General features: G+C 39.6%; 1 protein-coding gene across 2 annotated transcripts in view; it reads right to left on the reverse strand.

Moving 5' to 3' along the window:
• LOC101174135 (low-density lipoprotein receptor-related protein 8) overlaps nucleotides 1-14,759 on the reverse strand; it is a 134,717-nt gene that overhangs the window by 24,536 nt on the left and 95,422 nt on the right. For both annotated transcript variants that reach the window (XM_023964993.1, XM_023964992.1), the window contains exons 5-9: nucleotides 12,871-13,257; nucleotides 10,432-10,554; nucleotides 8,473-8,595; nucleotides 1,514-1,633; nucleotides 853-978 (exon numbers count right to left, since the gene is read on the reverse strand). In XM_023964993.1, coding sequence (XP_023820761.1) covers nucleotides 853-978; nucleotides 1,514-1,633; nucleotides 8,473-8,595; nucleotides 10,432-10,554; nucleotides 12,871-13,257 — 879 coding nt within the window. The remainder of the gene's footprint in view (nucleotides 1-852; nucleotides 979-1,513; nucleotides 1,634-8,472; nucleotides 8,596-10,431; nucleotides 10,555-12,870; nucleotides 13,258-14,759) is intronic.

Raw genomic sequence — 14,759 nt, forward strand, 5'->3', positions numbered from 1 at the left:
AAAAGGGCTCATCTGATTGGTCAACATCGGAAAGGGTCCACCCAATTGGTCAAATGCATAAATGGATTTATTTGATTCGTTAAATGCTTCAAGCTGCCATAGGATTGTTTTAGCACATTTAAGGTAACTATTTATTGCGATTTTTGCTGACTTTTGCGATATGGATATTGCACTGCTTGATATTGCGATAACGATAAATTTGCGGTATATTGTGCAGGCCTACCCAACACAAAAGGACTTCAGCTCTGATCTGTTTGCTCAGCTGCTGGACAGGACAAGTTAAAGTAAATAAATAAACTAGAATGTTCTTGGTAAAATTATTCTCACTTTAAAAAAGGTAACTTTTCTGTCTTCAGATGTAAAAAAAAGAGCTTCCTTTATATGCTATTTATATTTAAATGTTTTTTTTATTGTACGGTCCAAATTTTAAATCACTGTACATTTATATGTAGTTTCCAATAATTGGTTATATTTACATTATGATGCACACAAAGCATCGTTTGAATAAGGCGATATTTAAAAAGAAATGTGTTTCCTGTTGACATGTTTCCAGATATATTCAGATATATTCAAACAGTTATACCCCCCTTAAAAAAGGCAGACTGTAGAGACCCATTTTTTGTAAACTCTGGCAGCTTATAGAACGAGTCATAAAATTTAGAAAACGGTGAGCACTTTATGGCCTCTTCCGACGCTTCTTATTATTGCTGATAAGGTTTTTGAATGGCAGAATGTTCAGAAGAAATCAGCATAACCCTCCTATGCTGCATATGGCATATTTTTTTAAGCTAATCAAACAAGCCTTTCTCTATGGCAGTTCTGTACATTAGCAGGGCTACTATGATCACTCACCTTCTGCTTTGCAGGTTTTTGTTACGGGGTCCATCTCGTACCCTTCGTAGCATTCACACTTAAAGTCCCCCTTGTAGTTAATGCAGATCTGGCTGCAGGCATCAGGGTTCTCACACTCATCAATGTCTGCAGAGGAGACATGAAAGTAAGAAAGAGGAGAGGAAAAATCCTTTATGACAACAATTGTTCAAATGGAAACAAAATATACAATGAAAAAAATAAAACAAGATAATAAATATAATAATATATATGAAATATAAAATGCTAGAAAAAAGTTATTTTCATACGATTGACAGTAATTTGACTCTTATGAATGTTGGCTTCTGACATTTAATGTTGCAAGAGGACCGTCACTTCAGCTTTTAGGAAGGTGTTTAAAGAAGTGTGTTCTCCTCAACCTTTGCCGACCTCTTCCCGTTCTGTTTTTTCATCTGGTGTGAAGAAAAAGTGTTAAAATGAAGGGAAATTGTGTGAAAAAATACTGTGTGCATGTAGGGGTGAAGACTTTTATTTCCCTGTGGGAGTGAAGGGCAGGGTGGAAAGAGACAGCTTAAGAGTTATGTGATGCCCAGAATAAAATAAAAAAACAACAACAACAAAAACTCACAAATGTTTTTAAATGCTAGTTAATTAGGAAGATAGGGAATGTATGCAGGCACACCTCCACACGTCTTCTTGTCCAGCAGGTGGTAGCCGGTGGGGCACTGGCACTCAAAACCGATCGGTAGGTCCATGCAGATGTGGGAGCACCCGCCATTATTGATCATGCACTCATTCAGCCCTGCAAAAGACAAACCATCACTAAATATTTTTTGCTCTCTACTTTCTACTTTCTGACTTCTCACACAACTAGAAAAAATCCATTTGTGTGATCTGAGATCTTTTCCACCCTTTCTGAATCACTCTCAAAATAAAGGGAGTCAAGAAGATGCAGAGCCACATGAAGTTAGCTTCGGAAGGATAAAGCCCACCTGCAACACCCATCAAATATTTGTGTGGAGAGAATTAATGCAGTGAAATGTGGCTACAAGAATAAAGATCTGTCAGAGCAGTGATAGGCGACAGCTAAATTAGGAAGCTGGAATAGTTGCAGAGAGATCCTAAAAATGACAGGAAGTGAATAAAAACAGGATCTTCCTGGTACAGAGGTGGCAAATAAAGATATTCATTTTGATTTGCCCAAATATATGATGAGGAAGTGTCTAACCAATAAAGTAGTGGCTATATTTTCTTTTTCTTCTAAAATAATACAATTCTAAACACTGTTGGTTTTTTTTGCCTTTTAAAGCTGTTTTCTATACAACATTGTTTGGAAAAAGAGGCAACTCAGTAGCAAAGATTAAAACACAACATATCATTTAACAGCAGGCTTGCTTTGAGAACACCTAAAGCAATGAACAGCGGCAACTGAAAAAGCATGATAGAAAAAAAAGGAATCACACCGCAGAGAACTTGAAAGTATTGGCAGGTGCTTATTTAACAACATGCTACCCAATTCAGAACAACACATTTGCCAGCAAACTGTGAGTTTGAATTTATCCATCACTGAAAGGCGAGTTTCAGTCAGGCAGTGTGTGAGCTACTGTGCAACACTTCCAAAGCAAAGTCTTGCATCTGTTTGACAGTCAATGTTGTGGAGCCAGAGCACATTAGTTTAGGATTTTCACAGCAAAACAAAGGTGAGAAAAAAGAGTTTTTACTGATTGTAAAAGCCAAAGAAATGCCGCACGTTTTCTTTTTTTTTCTTTTTTTAACTTGTCCTGTCCAACAGCTGGGCAGTCAGATGAGAGCTGAGGGCCTCTTGGGTTGGACATATTTTACTTTAACAAGAGGGGTTATTAATCTTCAGACAAACCAAAGGTATGTCTGAATAAACCCCTTTTGTAATTGAGGCCAAACTTTATTAATTTCAAACATGTCTGAAAATCTTTGGTGTTGGACCGGATGGAAAAGGAAAGAGGGGAAGAAGAGAGAGGGACGTTAGAGAGAGGGGGGGTAGGGGGTGATAATAGGAGGGGAAGGGGGATAAGACCATGAAGCAGCATAAAGCAACAAGTTTACTGGTTGTTAATCATTATGGTAAGGTTTAAATGTAAAAAAAAAGAAAAAGGGCGGAGCCTGTCCACACACACACTCAAATGTTATAAACACACCTGTTAGTTGCAAAAATGTCCACCTGTCGACATGTACACAAAACAGATAGTGTTCACACGCATACTTATGCCTTAAAACCAACTAGTGTGAAATATTTCAGTCATTCAGTCTGTTGAGCTAACACCTGTGCTCAGGTGAGTGTTTATGTTCTTCTAAAATGGATGGTGGAACGTGAAAAGAAGGAGGGAGAGTGCCCAGCCATCCCCACCCCAAGACCCCCACCGCACCAGCAGCGGCAGCCGGAATCCCCCCAACGCCACACGGGAACCGGCAGGGAACAACCGCCGCCCGGGCGACCAAGCCCGCCACCCAGGCCAGGGCCAGCAGGGCCGCCGCAAGGCCCCCAGAGCCAGAGAGCAGGGAGGCACGTAGGGAAAGAGAGCGCCGCCCCAGCCCAACCAGGAGAGCAGCCCCCCCGCCGCGCCGGGAGAACCCAACGCAGGGCCCCACCGGAGAAGGACGCCCACAGCCCCAGACGAGCACCCCACCACCACCCAGGAGTTCCGGGCATCCCCCCGCCCCAACCCCAGGTACGAGCCAGGACCCCCCAAGGGAGACCCGCTCCGCACTCCAGGCAGCCATCCGCCCGGCCCACGGTTGGTCCAGGGAGGAGCGAGGCAGGGGCCCGCCGCCCCCGCCCAGGAGGGGGGAACCCCGGGGAAAAAGAGGGCCCACAAGGGGTGTTGTAAATATGGCCCGACCAGGCTCGGCCACAGTTGGAAATTTGGCGGGGCCCAGCACTCAGGAGCAAGGACCAGAACCCACCCCCCAGGGACACGAACACCCCCGGCTCAGATGTAATGTGAACCCCCCCACCGTGCGGAGAGAGCACCGCCGGGCCCAGGAAGCCGGCACCCCGGGGACACGGCCGCCGTTGCAAAGGGGCCCGTACCCCCCACCAGGGAAGAGGCAGGGGACAGATGGTCCTAGGTCCCACCTTCCTTGCAAAATGTGTGTGCGTGTATGTGTGTTTGAGAGAGTGTGTGTGTGCATGTGTGTGTGTTTATGTTGGGATGTATATATTGAGGGGGGGAGGGGTGTATGTACTAAGGGGGGTGCAGTTAAAATTGGCGGGTAGGGCACTAAGGAAATGCCGCACGTTTTAAGAGCAAACAGTATTTTGACACTTTCTTTGATGAGTATCAGTCAAATTTCTCACAGTTACCGTATATAAATAAATTGAAATAAATACATTGTTAACCCTCCTGTTATGTTCATTTGTGAGGAACAGAGATGATGTTCCTGGGTCAATTTGATGTATGAGGTATGTTAAGTGTTAAGAGTATGTTAAGTGACTCAGAGAATCAGCAAACTTTTATACAGTAAGATCTTGAAGGCTGAAAACATAATATTCTATTTTCCAATGATTTCATAGATTCAGAAATGCAATAAAAATGACAACTGTTTCTACAAATATAGGATAAAAACAGAGTATTAATTGGCCAATGATGCTTCATGAAAGGCATAAATAAATAAGTATGAGAAAGAATTACTGTGAAATTATGAGATAAACAGTCTGCTATGATTGTGTCATATGAGTTTGTGCAAGTTATTATATCTTGGTCTCAGATTTTGTCAAATAAATTTCCCGTCAAAATGCGACTTATAGTCCAGTGCGACTTATCGGTGTTTTTTCTAATTCATAATGCATTTTTGGGCTGGTGCAACTTATACTTCGGAGCGACTTATAGTCCAGAAAATACGGTAAAATAAGTTGTTTGTTGGTTGAAGATTTTCTTTAGCAGATGCAGAGGGTTTGAACCCTTTGATGATGAATATTGATGTGATTTCACACCAAAAAACCAGCATTGGTTTTAAGGAAACCAAATCCTGGTGAGGTTCAAAGTGATTGGTTTGGAAAAATCGACTAGAGTAAGTAAACTAATAAGCACAGCGCAAACACAGTAATGAAAAACCACAAAAAGAGTAAAACTCCACACAGCAAATCTAAAAACTATTTTAAAAAGTTGGAAAATTTCCAGTTGGACAATATGGTGTAACTAACTGAGGAGGTGGGGTATTAATTTGTGACAGTCAGGAAAAGAATATATTTACAGTACCTCAAAACGAGGAGCTTTTGGAAATCTATGACATTTATAGGAGCTTTGGTCCAATCTTAAAAGTGCAGTGTGAATACAAACCAGACCAGATAAATTAATTTCATTCTTTAACATTTCCTATCTAATCAAATTAAGCCAACTATAATATCTTAAAGGAAAAAGCATCCTAAAGTGGAGAACAAAATTCTGTTTTTAGATGTTGCTTTAGTGTTTTGACAATTGTAAATGTAATACTTAAAAACCCTTTAGCTTAAATTTTGCTATATTAGTCTATTATTATTAATAGCATAAAGAGACATTGTTGTTTTTATTACTTGATTCTGAAAACAAACTGTAAAAAAGGTTTTTAATGGTGGAGATAAGTTCACCCCTAAAAGAACCACACATAATAGATATGGTGTAACTTAATCCAGATTGAAAACAGTCAAAAATCTTAAACTGGAGCTTGTAAGCTTTATCCATTCAAGTAAGAATTTTTTTGTTAATAAATAAGGAAATGGTAAAATGGTAAATGTTAAAAAAAGGAAAAAAAAAATTTAAACCAGAAATCCAGAAATAATTGTGGGAGGGGTAGAGTCTCCAACATCAGCTGATTAATAAAGACCCACACAGATGAAAATTGTGTTTTTGGTATTTTTACCATGTTCCAGTGGCATTTTTTTCATGATGGAGGACATAGAGCATAATCATAAATAAAAGACCACTGGGAATGCTTTTAAAAAAGGTCAAAAGATGATCGGAGTGGGTTGTTAAAAATATTAAAAGCACAACTGGATTCACATGGGAGACTTTAATTTTACAATAAATCAATATCTCTTTAAAAACAAAATCAAAAGTGATAAAAAAGCTAAAGAATAAGACTCATTAACAACAGCGGCTCTAAAAGAACTCGTAGTTTAGGGCAGTTTTGATTTTGATTTTGATTTGGTGGCTGATATGTTTGATTTAAAAAAGCCAAGGCAATTGGACGGGTGTTTGGAGTGGGAGTTATGACAGGCGTTCATTTTTAGAACGGTGATCACAGTAGTTCATGAGTGGTGAGGGTCTTCATTACAGTCCTCAGTAGATTAGGATTTACACTCTGCTTGGAATTCGTCTGCCTTACATGCATGGTTTTATCCCACAGAAAAAAAAAACATTTCTCACAAAATAATCACCACTGCAAGAACTTCAACTTCACAGAAAACCCCCTGCGGTGAACTAAACCAGAAACTTCTGCCAAGCATTGCAACCCCACGCTATGAAATTCCTGTCTATAATTCAGCCTTGATGAGTGACAGCAATCCACCACTCATAGCGGCACCCACCACCCCGCTTTCACACCACCCGCTCAAATGGCCTGCAGACAGGAGAGAAAGCAGAGAAGAAGCTGAATATGAGATGTCACTCATTTTTGTTACATTCAGAAGGGCATAGGGTCTAAACAAAGAAGAGACTAGTGAAGACAAAGAGATTTTTCTAGAGTCAATCCAAGGACGAACGTGATTTAGAGGCCACTTCCCATTTCCCAGGGGTGCAAAAACATCACGTCTCCGCTTCCCGCCTGCCCATCCTCAATCGGAGGCTTTCTGTCGCCATGGCATCTCACAAGCATAGCCTATTTACATGTCTCTCAGAGAATGTGGTGCAGCGTTAACGAAATTAATTGTGCGTTGAGTAATGGTTCAGTGCTATGGTAATATTTACTGGTTCTAATGAGACAGGAAAACATTTGCTTGAGTGTCGGGGGAAATTTTTCGTCTTTAGTGCCTCTAATGAAAGAGTGATGCATTTAACGCAATCACTCTGAGTGTGAGAGTGTGTCTGCGTGCAGCTGGGAGCAGAGCGTTTCCAGTGTTTCTTCTCTGCGTGGGGCATCGTGTGAAGGAGCAAAGCAAAACAAAGGAGACAGCAATGAGCTGAGAATGAGATTCAAAGGAGAGAAGAAAGAAAAAATGAGAGGTGTGGAATCCTTTTACTTTTTCGCAAAAAATCTGTCTTTTTCCAGAGTAAAACGCAGCCTGCACTGAAAAAATGTAATTTCATGAAACTCTATTTCTGCTGGAGCACTGTTTAAAACTCAGGAACATTAAGAGGATATTTATTTATTAATCCTTTCTGTGAATGCAGCAGAAAAAATTCAGCTTGAATGCTCAGAATTAAATCATCCTGCAGCTCCTCACAACCAAATGACTTTTTTCAAGTTGGTAACAGCAATGAAATCCTTGCAACTAAGAAACCAATTAGCCCTCCATAATGCAAAAGAACATAAAGGAAGTTTTTTTCTTCAAACAGTGCAGAAAAATACTTCCTTTATGTCTGTCTGATGATGCATTCAAAGTACCGCCCCAATATAGCTCAAAGCCTCCTTTGCACCACCTTTGACATTAAATTAACCGTTTGATGCAGCAAAAATGCTAATAGATGTGACATATGGGTTATGTTTTGACAGTGATAAAGAAACCGAGCCATTCTCAGATTTTCAACTTATCATTAAAGACTAGGGATGTCCCTATCGGTTTATTTTGCCCCAGATCTGATTTGATTTTGACTTTCTGCCAATAGAGTCCTGATCTCTCACTCCTGGAGACGCGAGCGCCCGTGAGGAGCAGCTGCGACCGGAGTGGAACACGGGGGGGGGGGGGGGGCTCACCTATCCAACCTTCCCAGTGATCCTTGTGTACTGCGTTGTCGTGATAATATGTGCTTTTTGTGTTTAGACGGTGTACTTTTTTTCTTGTATCTACACATTGTAACAACAGTGTTGAGATACGACTTTTTTTCTGTCACCAATGACCCAGACCCTCCCCATTGGTAACCCATCTACACCCATCCTAGTAAGGCAGCCCATTTATTGCTGCAGCCTCAGTCAACTCTGAACTGTATATGTGTATCTGTTGTATGTCTGATCTTGTTCAGGTTTTCGTATGTCGGTGTAAGCTGTGCATATGACAATAAACGAATTCTGATTCTGATTCTGATCTGTTGTAACACGTTTAAAAAGTAAACAGATGTAATAAACCGATTCAGACCGTCCCCGATTTTTGTTTTTTAATCTTCTTTTATTTGTTAACACATAAACAATACACTTCTGTGAGGTCGCTTGAACAATGAAGCAAAATGGGTACAACAATCTCCTAGAAAAACATTTAAGCGTAACTTTAAAAAAATCGTTGATAACATGAATTAAACTGAATTGAACTTATGGGTCCAAACAAAGCAGCAAGTTTTGTTGGATTTTTCAGAAAATAATGACATCAAAATGACACAATTATACGGTCTAAAAGTGTTTTTTTTAGATAGTCATTATTTCACATCTCCCATATAAGGACCTGTAATGCTACAACAAAATTTGCCATTTATTTCTTTTGGAGTTTCCGAACTGGAATGCATGATAGGCAGTTTGGCACTTAGAACGTTTTCTTACCGCACTCTTTTTTGGGCTCATCCGACCGGTCTTTGCAGTCCTTGACAGAGTCGCACACCCGGGAGCTTTCGATGCACTCTCCGTTCTTACACTGAAACTTCAGGGGCCCTTCACACTTGGTGGCTGTAGAGTACAAAAGAAATCTTCAGAATTCTAAAACTATAATAGAAAGTCTCATTTTTATATTTCTAAGCATTGAATTATGCATCACAACCATAAAAAAAGGGGAGAACATATGAAATGGCTTATGAATTACACTGAGCCGGATCAAAGCACAGTTTTCCTTGCAATTCTTTTCACCCTGGATCATTAAGATTTGGTATTTCTCATAAAACAGACATTAAAGCAGACCACATCCTTCCCTGATTTGTATTTTCATTAGTAAGCTTTAAAAGTTAGTAGTTTACATCCTATTTAAGAGAAATGGTTATTATAGTTAGTATGTGACATAGGAAAATGAACTTTTGACAATTTACATTTCTCGTTATTAACAGTATTCATTTATCAAATAAAAATTTTGAGAACCGGACGAAATCTCTGTGTTTTGAAAAAAAGGTCAGTATTGTGAGATAAAAATCTTTGAGCAACCAATCAGCGGTTGTAAGAATCTTTACTTTTAGTTTAACTTTTTTATTTTATTTTTTTACATTTTTGTTGTTCAAATTGTCCTTATGCATCTTTAAGTCCATGATTTAGGTTTCTCCTTGTCAAATCATCTGTGTTCTCCTTAATTTTCTTTTTCATGTCATGTCTCAAATTCAGCATTATTTTATTCTTTGTTTTGCTGTGTCTGCATGCTCTTTGTTTAAATCATATTTCAGTCTAATCAGTAAGTTATTACATTTTCCTTCCAGTTATTCACTTGTATCTTGCATGACATTAATTTAAGTCCTAAGTCTAAATATTTTAGTATGAACCCTTGAATGCCTAAAATAATCACACACACAATATGTTTCTTTATTTATTTTAGTTATTTTTTTAAAGTTCCAGCATAGTTGTCACAAAATCGGTCTTTAACAAGATTTTTGAAAATATAAAAATGTTGTTTTAAATATAAAAAAAAAGCTCTCATCTGAAAGGACTGGTTGTTGTTTGAAACACCAAACCACAGATTATATTTTCCAACACTTTTGAACATATCCCAGTGACAAACAGTAATGGGGAAAAAATACATATTTTCTGAAAACGTTTTTCTGAACAGAAATCAATTTCCTAAATTGAAAAGGAGACATCAGAAACAGCTTGAAAGAAGATTCATTACAGTGCTCCCTCACTATATTGTGATTCATCTTTCTCTAGTTTCAATTATATTTTTCAGTGTAATTTTGCATGTTTTTTTTGTTTGAACAGCACTGTGTTCTGCTTCCTGATTGGCTGGAGACCCTGTCAGTCAATCTCAATCAATCTCCTCCATGCCATGTCTCTGGTACAGATACGTGCAGCTTGCCAAATCTTTGATCATGGGCAGATATTTGTTTTCATTCTCTAATACTGAATTGATTTTTTTCTATGATGGTTTGCCCTTTGAGAGTTTACATATGAGCGTAATAAGTGTGGAAGGAGGGGCTTTATTGCCTTAAAACATCTGTAATCCCACTTTGCGGATTTCACCTATCGCTGGTTACATACGGAACGTAACCTCTGTGATGAACAAGGTAACACTGTATTCCTATTTTAGAACATGTTCAAACTATAGTGACACACGAACAAGAGAGTAAAATTGATGTGAAGAAACAGAGACATTTTTGTAACTTTGTGATTGAGTTTTCTGAAAGCTGTCGCGCTCTTTAACCTTAAACCAAGAACACAGTTTTTAAAGGGTTTTTACAACACTTACGACAACGGTATACGTTTTGTGATGGGACATTTGTTTAACACATTGTTCAAAATGATTGGAACATGAGTGTAACATGCGACTGCGGTGAGGAAACTGAGAAAAACAAAGAAAAGACGGCTCACCATTGACACAGCCAGACTCGTCGCTGTGGTCGGGACAGTCATGGACTTTGTTACACTGCTTGGTGCCGTGGATGCAGGAACCATCACCGCACTGAAACTCATCGGGACGACACGTCAGGAGAGCTGCAAAACAAACAGATGTGTTCATATTTCATGTGTTCCTGAGCTGCTGCACTCCAATAGAACTCAAAGTATAACTTTTGTGCCAAACTCCCCCAAAACAGAAATTCGTTGCAGTCATGAAGTGAAAAGCACAGAGCTCTCACATCCTTCAGCTGCTTTAATCCCCTCTCTATGCTAAGATCAGCTAGGGAAAGAAATAGTCAACCTAAGGGTGTGTGAGGAATGACTTCCAATATCGTCTCCCAAAGAGTGAAGCTACATAAAGTCACGTGAAAAGTTATTAACATCCCAACTACAGGCAGGCTTTTCTTCACCGGTGCACAGGATGCTCATATAACTCCCCTCTAAACCTCACTGAAAACCAATATACGTGACAGGGGGGTGTGATGTAGTGTTATCACGAGATGAGCAGCACAGAGGGAACACAATGGAGGCTGCACAGTTTGCCTGGACAGGACTGTAAACACATGCATGTGTGATCCATCCTAGACGGTGCTTTAGTTTAGAGGCAACTATAGAGAGTTGGAAATATGGGATGAAATACAGATACATGGCGTTGGTGAGAATAGGAGTAATTTTTGATGAAACAGATAAATGACATCTGAGACATGACAATAAAAAAAATAGTACAATGTTCCCTAAAATCAACATTTTGTGCGCACATTACTAGTCTGTGTACACAAATTGCTATTTTGGGGCCACAAATTAGCAAAATGCTAACTTGTTCAAACAAAATGCTAAAAAAGTACTAATTTGTAGGCCCAAATTCGCACTACTAATCAAAATACAAATTTCATGCACACAAAATGCTCATTTATGGAAACATTTTTTCTTTTTTTAATGTCATATCCAAAGGAAAGTTTTTCTTGTGGCAAATAATTCTTGTCCTCAGTAGTTTCAAGCGAAAAAAAAACGAAAGAGACACCGAGCCGGCTTATTAAAGCACTTTCTTGTGAAACCAGCCTGTCCAGCAGCCCACACCACAGCAGATGAATTGTGCACCGCACATCTTAATAATGAATAGTGAGACTGTCTGGGCTTCACACTCTGCGTAAGTGAGACAAAAGCTGCAGGGTTTTTCAAACTGCAGGAAAACCTTTCTCATCGCAAAGCTGCATTTTCTCACAGCTTTTCTCACACAACAATCATTTCCATACATATAAACAACCACACAGGGTGGTAATAAGCAAAATCCCTACCTCAGATTAGGATGGCAATAAGCACTGGAATACTTATTTTATTTTAAAGAGAAAAACTGGAAATGCTTTTGTTTATATTAATAAATAACACACAGATTTTGAAAGCTTTACTTAAGAAAACTTAAGTGCAGTCGGTCAAAATCATGTGATGTAAAACAACTCTTATAACTCACTATCTGGTTCTTTACCTTTACAAGAAAATTATATATTTTTCTAAATATTTTCCTTCATAAATATTTCCCTTAAACTGCAAACATACAGTATTGTTAAAGAGCAAATCAATAATAGAGGGTCTTTTTTTTCTTGCTCTCTTTTTTAATAATAATAATAATAATAATAATACATTTTTTTCATAAGGCGCCTTTCTGGGCACTCAAGGTCACCGCACAGCATGTATACAGTATAAAATACAATAAACAGTTAAAACAACAACAACAATTTAAATAAATACACAATTAAATAAAAAATATATAAAAACATGAAAAGTCCCATGTTAAGTGAATAGGCCATTTGGAAAAGATGAGTTTTTAGCTTTGATTTGAAATGTGGGAGTGTGTCAGTGTTGCGGAGGTCAGGGGGGAGTGAATTCCAAAGCCGGGGAGTAGAGCAACTGAATGCCCGGCTCCCCATGGTCCCCATTAAGCTTAACGTATAACTTAAATGAATGTTTCTGCTTTTATAATATTTCTCTACTGCATGCACAGTTATTTGCATGCATTTTTATGAACAATTTCAAAAGGAAAAAAGTTTTTACAACCATATGGACAGTTGGTTAAAAATACTAGTTAATGGTAATTTGTCACAAAAAATGCATTCATTTATCAATCAACAAAAATAACAAAAACAAAAATTGGTGGCTTCTTTTCAAGCTTAAGTAAAGTAATTTTGAATAATAAATTATTAACCGTCACTGTGTCTTAGCTATAGTAAAATATGTAAATTTGACTTGAAGTTAGACACATTTTTTTGGTGCGATTAACAGTTTTCCACCAAGATTTTGAAACGGTAAAGAATTTTCTTAACCAAAGACCGTCTTGAATGAAAGAGAACCTATAATATAAAAACCTCAAAGAACATTTAAAGGAGCTTTTGTAAAAATACGCAAAGAAAAACTTACGACAGTCGGACTCATCCGACTTGTCTTTGCAGTCGGGATCTCCATCACACTTCCAGGTCAGCCGAATACACTCCCCATTGGCACAGCGGAACTCGCCTGCGGTGCAGTTGGCTCTGCGGTGCAGATATGGGGCCCCGTCGCCACCGCAGCGATCCGGCCCTTCGTCCGAACCGTCGGAGCAGTCAGGGTCTCCATCGCAGCTCCACATGAGAGGCACGCACTCGGAGGTGTTGCAGCGGAGATGGTTGGGCCCGCAGGTCAGTGGGGAGCCACACTTGAGCTCGTCGCTGCCATCTCCGCAGTCATCGTCACCGTTACACACGTAGATGGCGGCCAAACATTTGCGGTTGGCGCACATGAACTCTCCGCTGGGGCAGGCCTTGGCATCTAGACAACAAAACAAACAAGAGCAGGTGCTTAAAAAATATGAAGAAATTATATACACTTTAAATATATTTTACAATTTTATTGTTTAAACATCCATCATGTTTTTGTTTAATTGGGCAAAGTACCTTCTGACAGTCTTCAAGAAGATATAGAAGGTAGTTGAGTATAAAGACATCAAGGCCTTAGTCATTACTGCCCTTACGGGCAGATTCGGGCTGTCTGCGGGTAAAAAATGTGCAAACCTGTACGGGGCACGCAGATGTCCCACATGAAATATCAACATTGTAGACCACTTGGTGAGCCTGTAGAGCAAAAATACCATACTATTTTTTCTACACGTACACTGCAGGTGACAGGTTTTAGCAAACACTTATACATCTGGTATATAAGATGAAAGTTGGTCAGACGCAGACGTATGACTTTTTTTCTTTTTTCAACCCTACCAAATTTTGCACACTGTGCAAGGAGTCAATTAGTGCTTTTCACGTGATAAATATGTGCTTCTTTCACGGAGCCTGACTGTTAAAAAATTAGGAAATTAGGCAATGAAAGCGTAGTTTATGTGGGCATCTAACGGTGGTCCTACAGGCACTTATGTAGCACTTTCACACCCAGGGCATGTAGCATTTGCGCGCAGTCAATAAGGAGCCAGTGCGCGTGCCTCACGATTGACTAGAAGGTGGCATAAGGGGACCAAAGGACAGCATCAGCTGTATGCCACATGTGCTTGTGTCTTACTCATATGGATACTTCATGTGTCACTTACCACACATAGAACAATCATGTGTTCTATTTTGATGACGTGCCTTAAGGTGGCTGCATGAGCTTCAAGGGAACTGCAAGACACAATTTAAAAAGCAGTCCTATCTACGACCCTTTACTGGTAACTCTTCAGTGGTAACAGACCAACATGTGGTGTTAGATGTAGCAATCCCAAGTGATAGCAGCATTGGTGAGAAAGAACATGGAATAACGAGAAATGCCAAGGAGTGAGAGAAGAGCTGGAAAATGTGAACGGTGAAGGTAATGGTGCTCGTCATGGTGATTGGAACCCTTGGGGCTGTGATCCCCAAACTGGGAGAACGATTCCAGGAGATTTCAAGAATACCATCTGAGATCTCTGTCCAGAAGACTGCAGCCCAATGAACAGCTCGCCAAATAAACTCTGGTAGATGACCAAACTGGAAGGAAATCCGACGGCTCACAGGGCAGGTTAGGAATTTAAGTGCATACTGAATTATTATTTGACATGGGCTTGTTTTAGCAGAAAACTGACTTCAAGTACTGTTTAAATGTGCCATACTGTAGCTGTAGGTGCCAAATTCTGTTCCGAACTTTAGTGGAAAAGCACTTTCATATGGATGGTAAGGCACTCCCCCCCCATTACCTTTTCCAGGATTTTCTGTATCTAGACATCTCCAGCTAAAAGCTCAGAAAGTGGGAAGTGAATGAGGGTTCTCGCTGTGAGCCCAAAGCTGTGCTGAGGTCAGCAGTGGGAAGAA

The sequence above is a fragment of the Oryzias latipes genome, chromosome 17, assembly GCF_002234675.1.
Source record: "Oryzias latipes chromosome 17, ASM223467v1".
Taxonomy (NCBI): Eukaryota; Metazoa; Chordata; class Actinopteri; order Beloniformes; family Adrianichthyidae; genus Oryzias; species Oryzias latipes.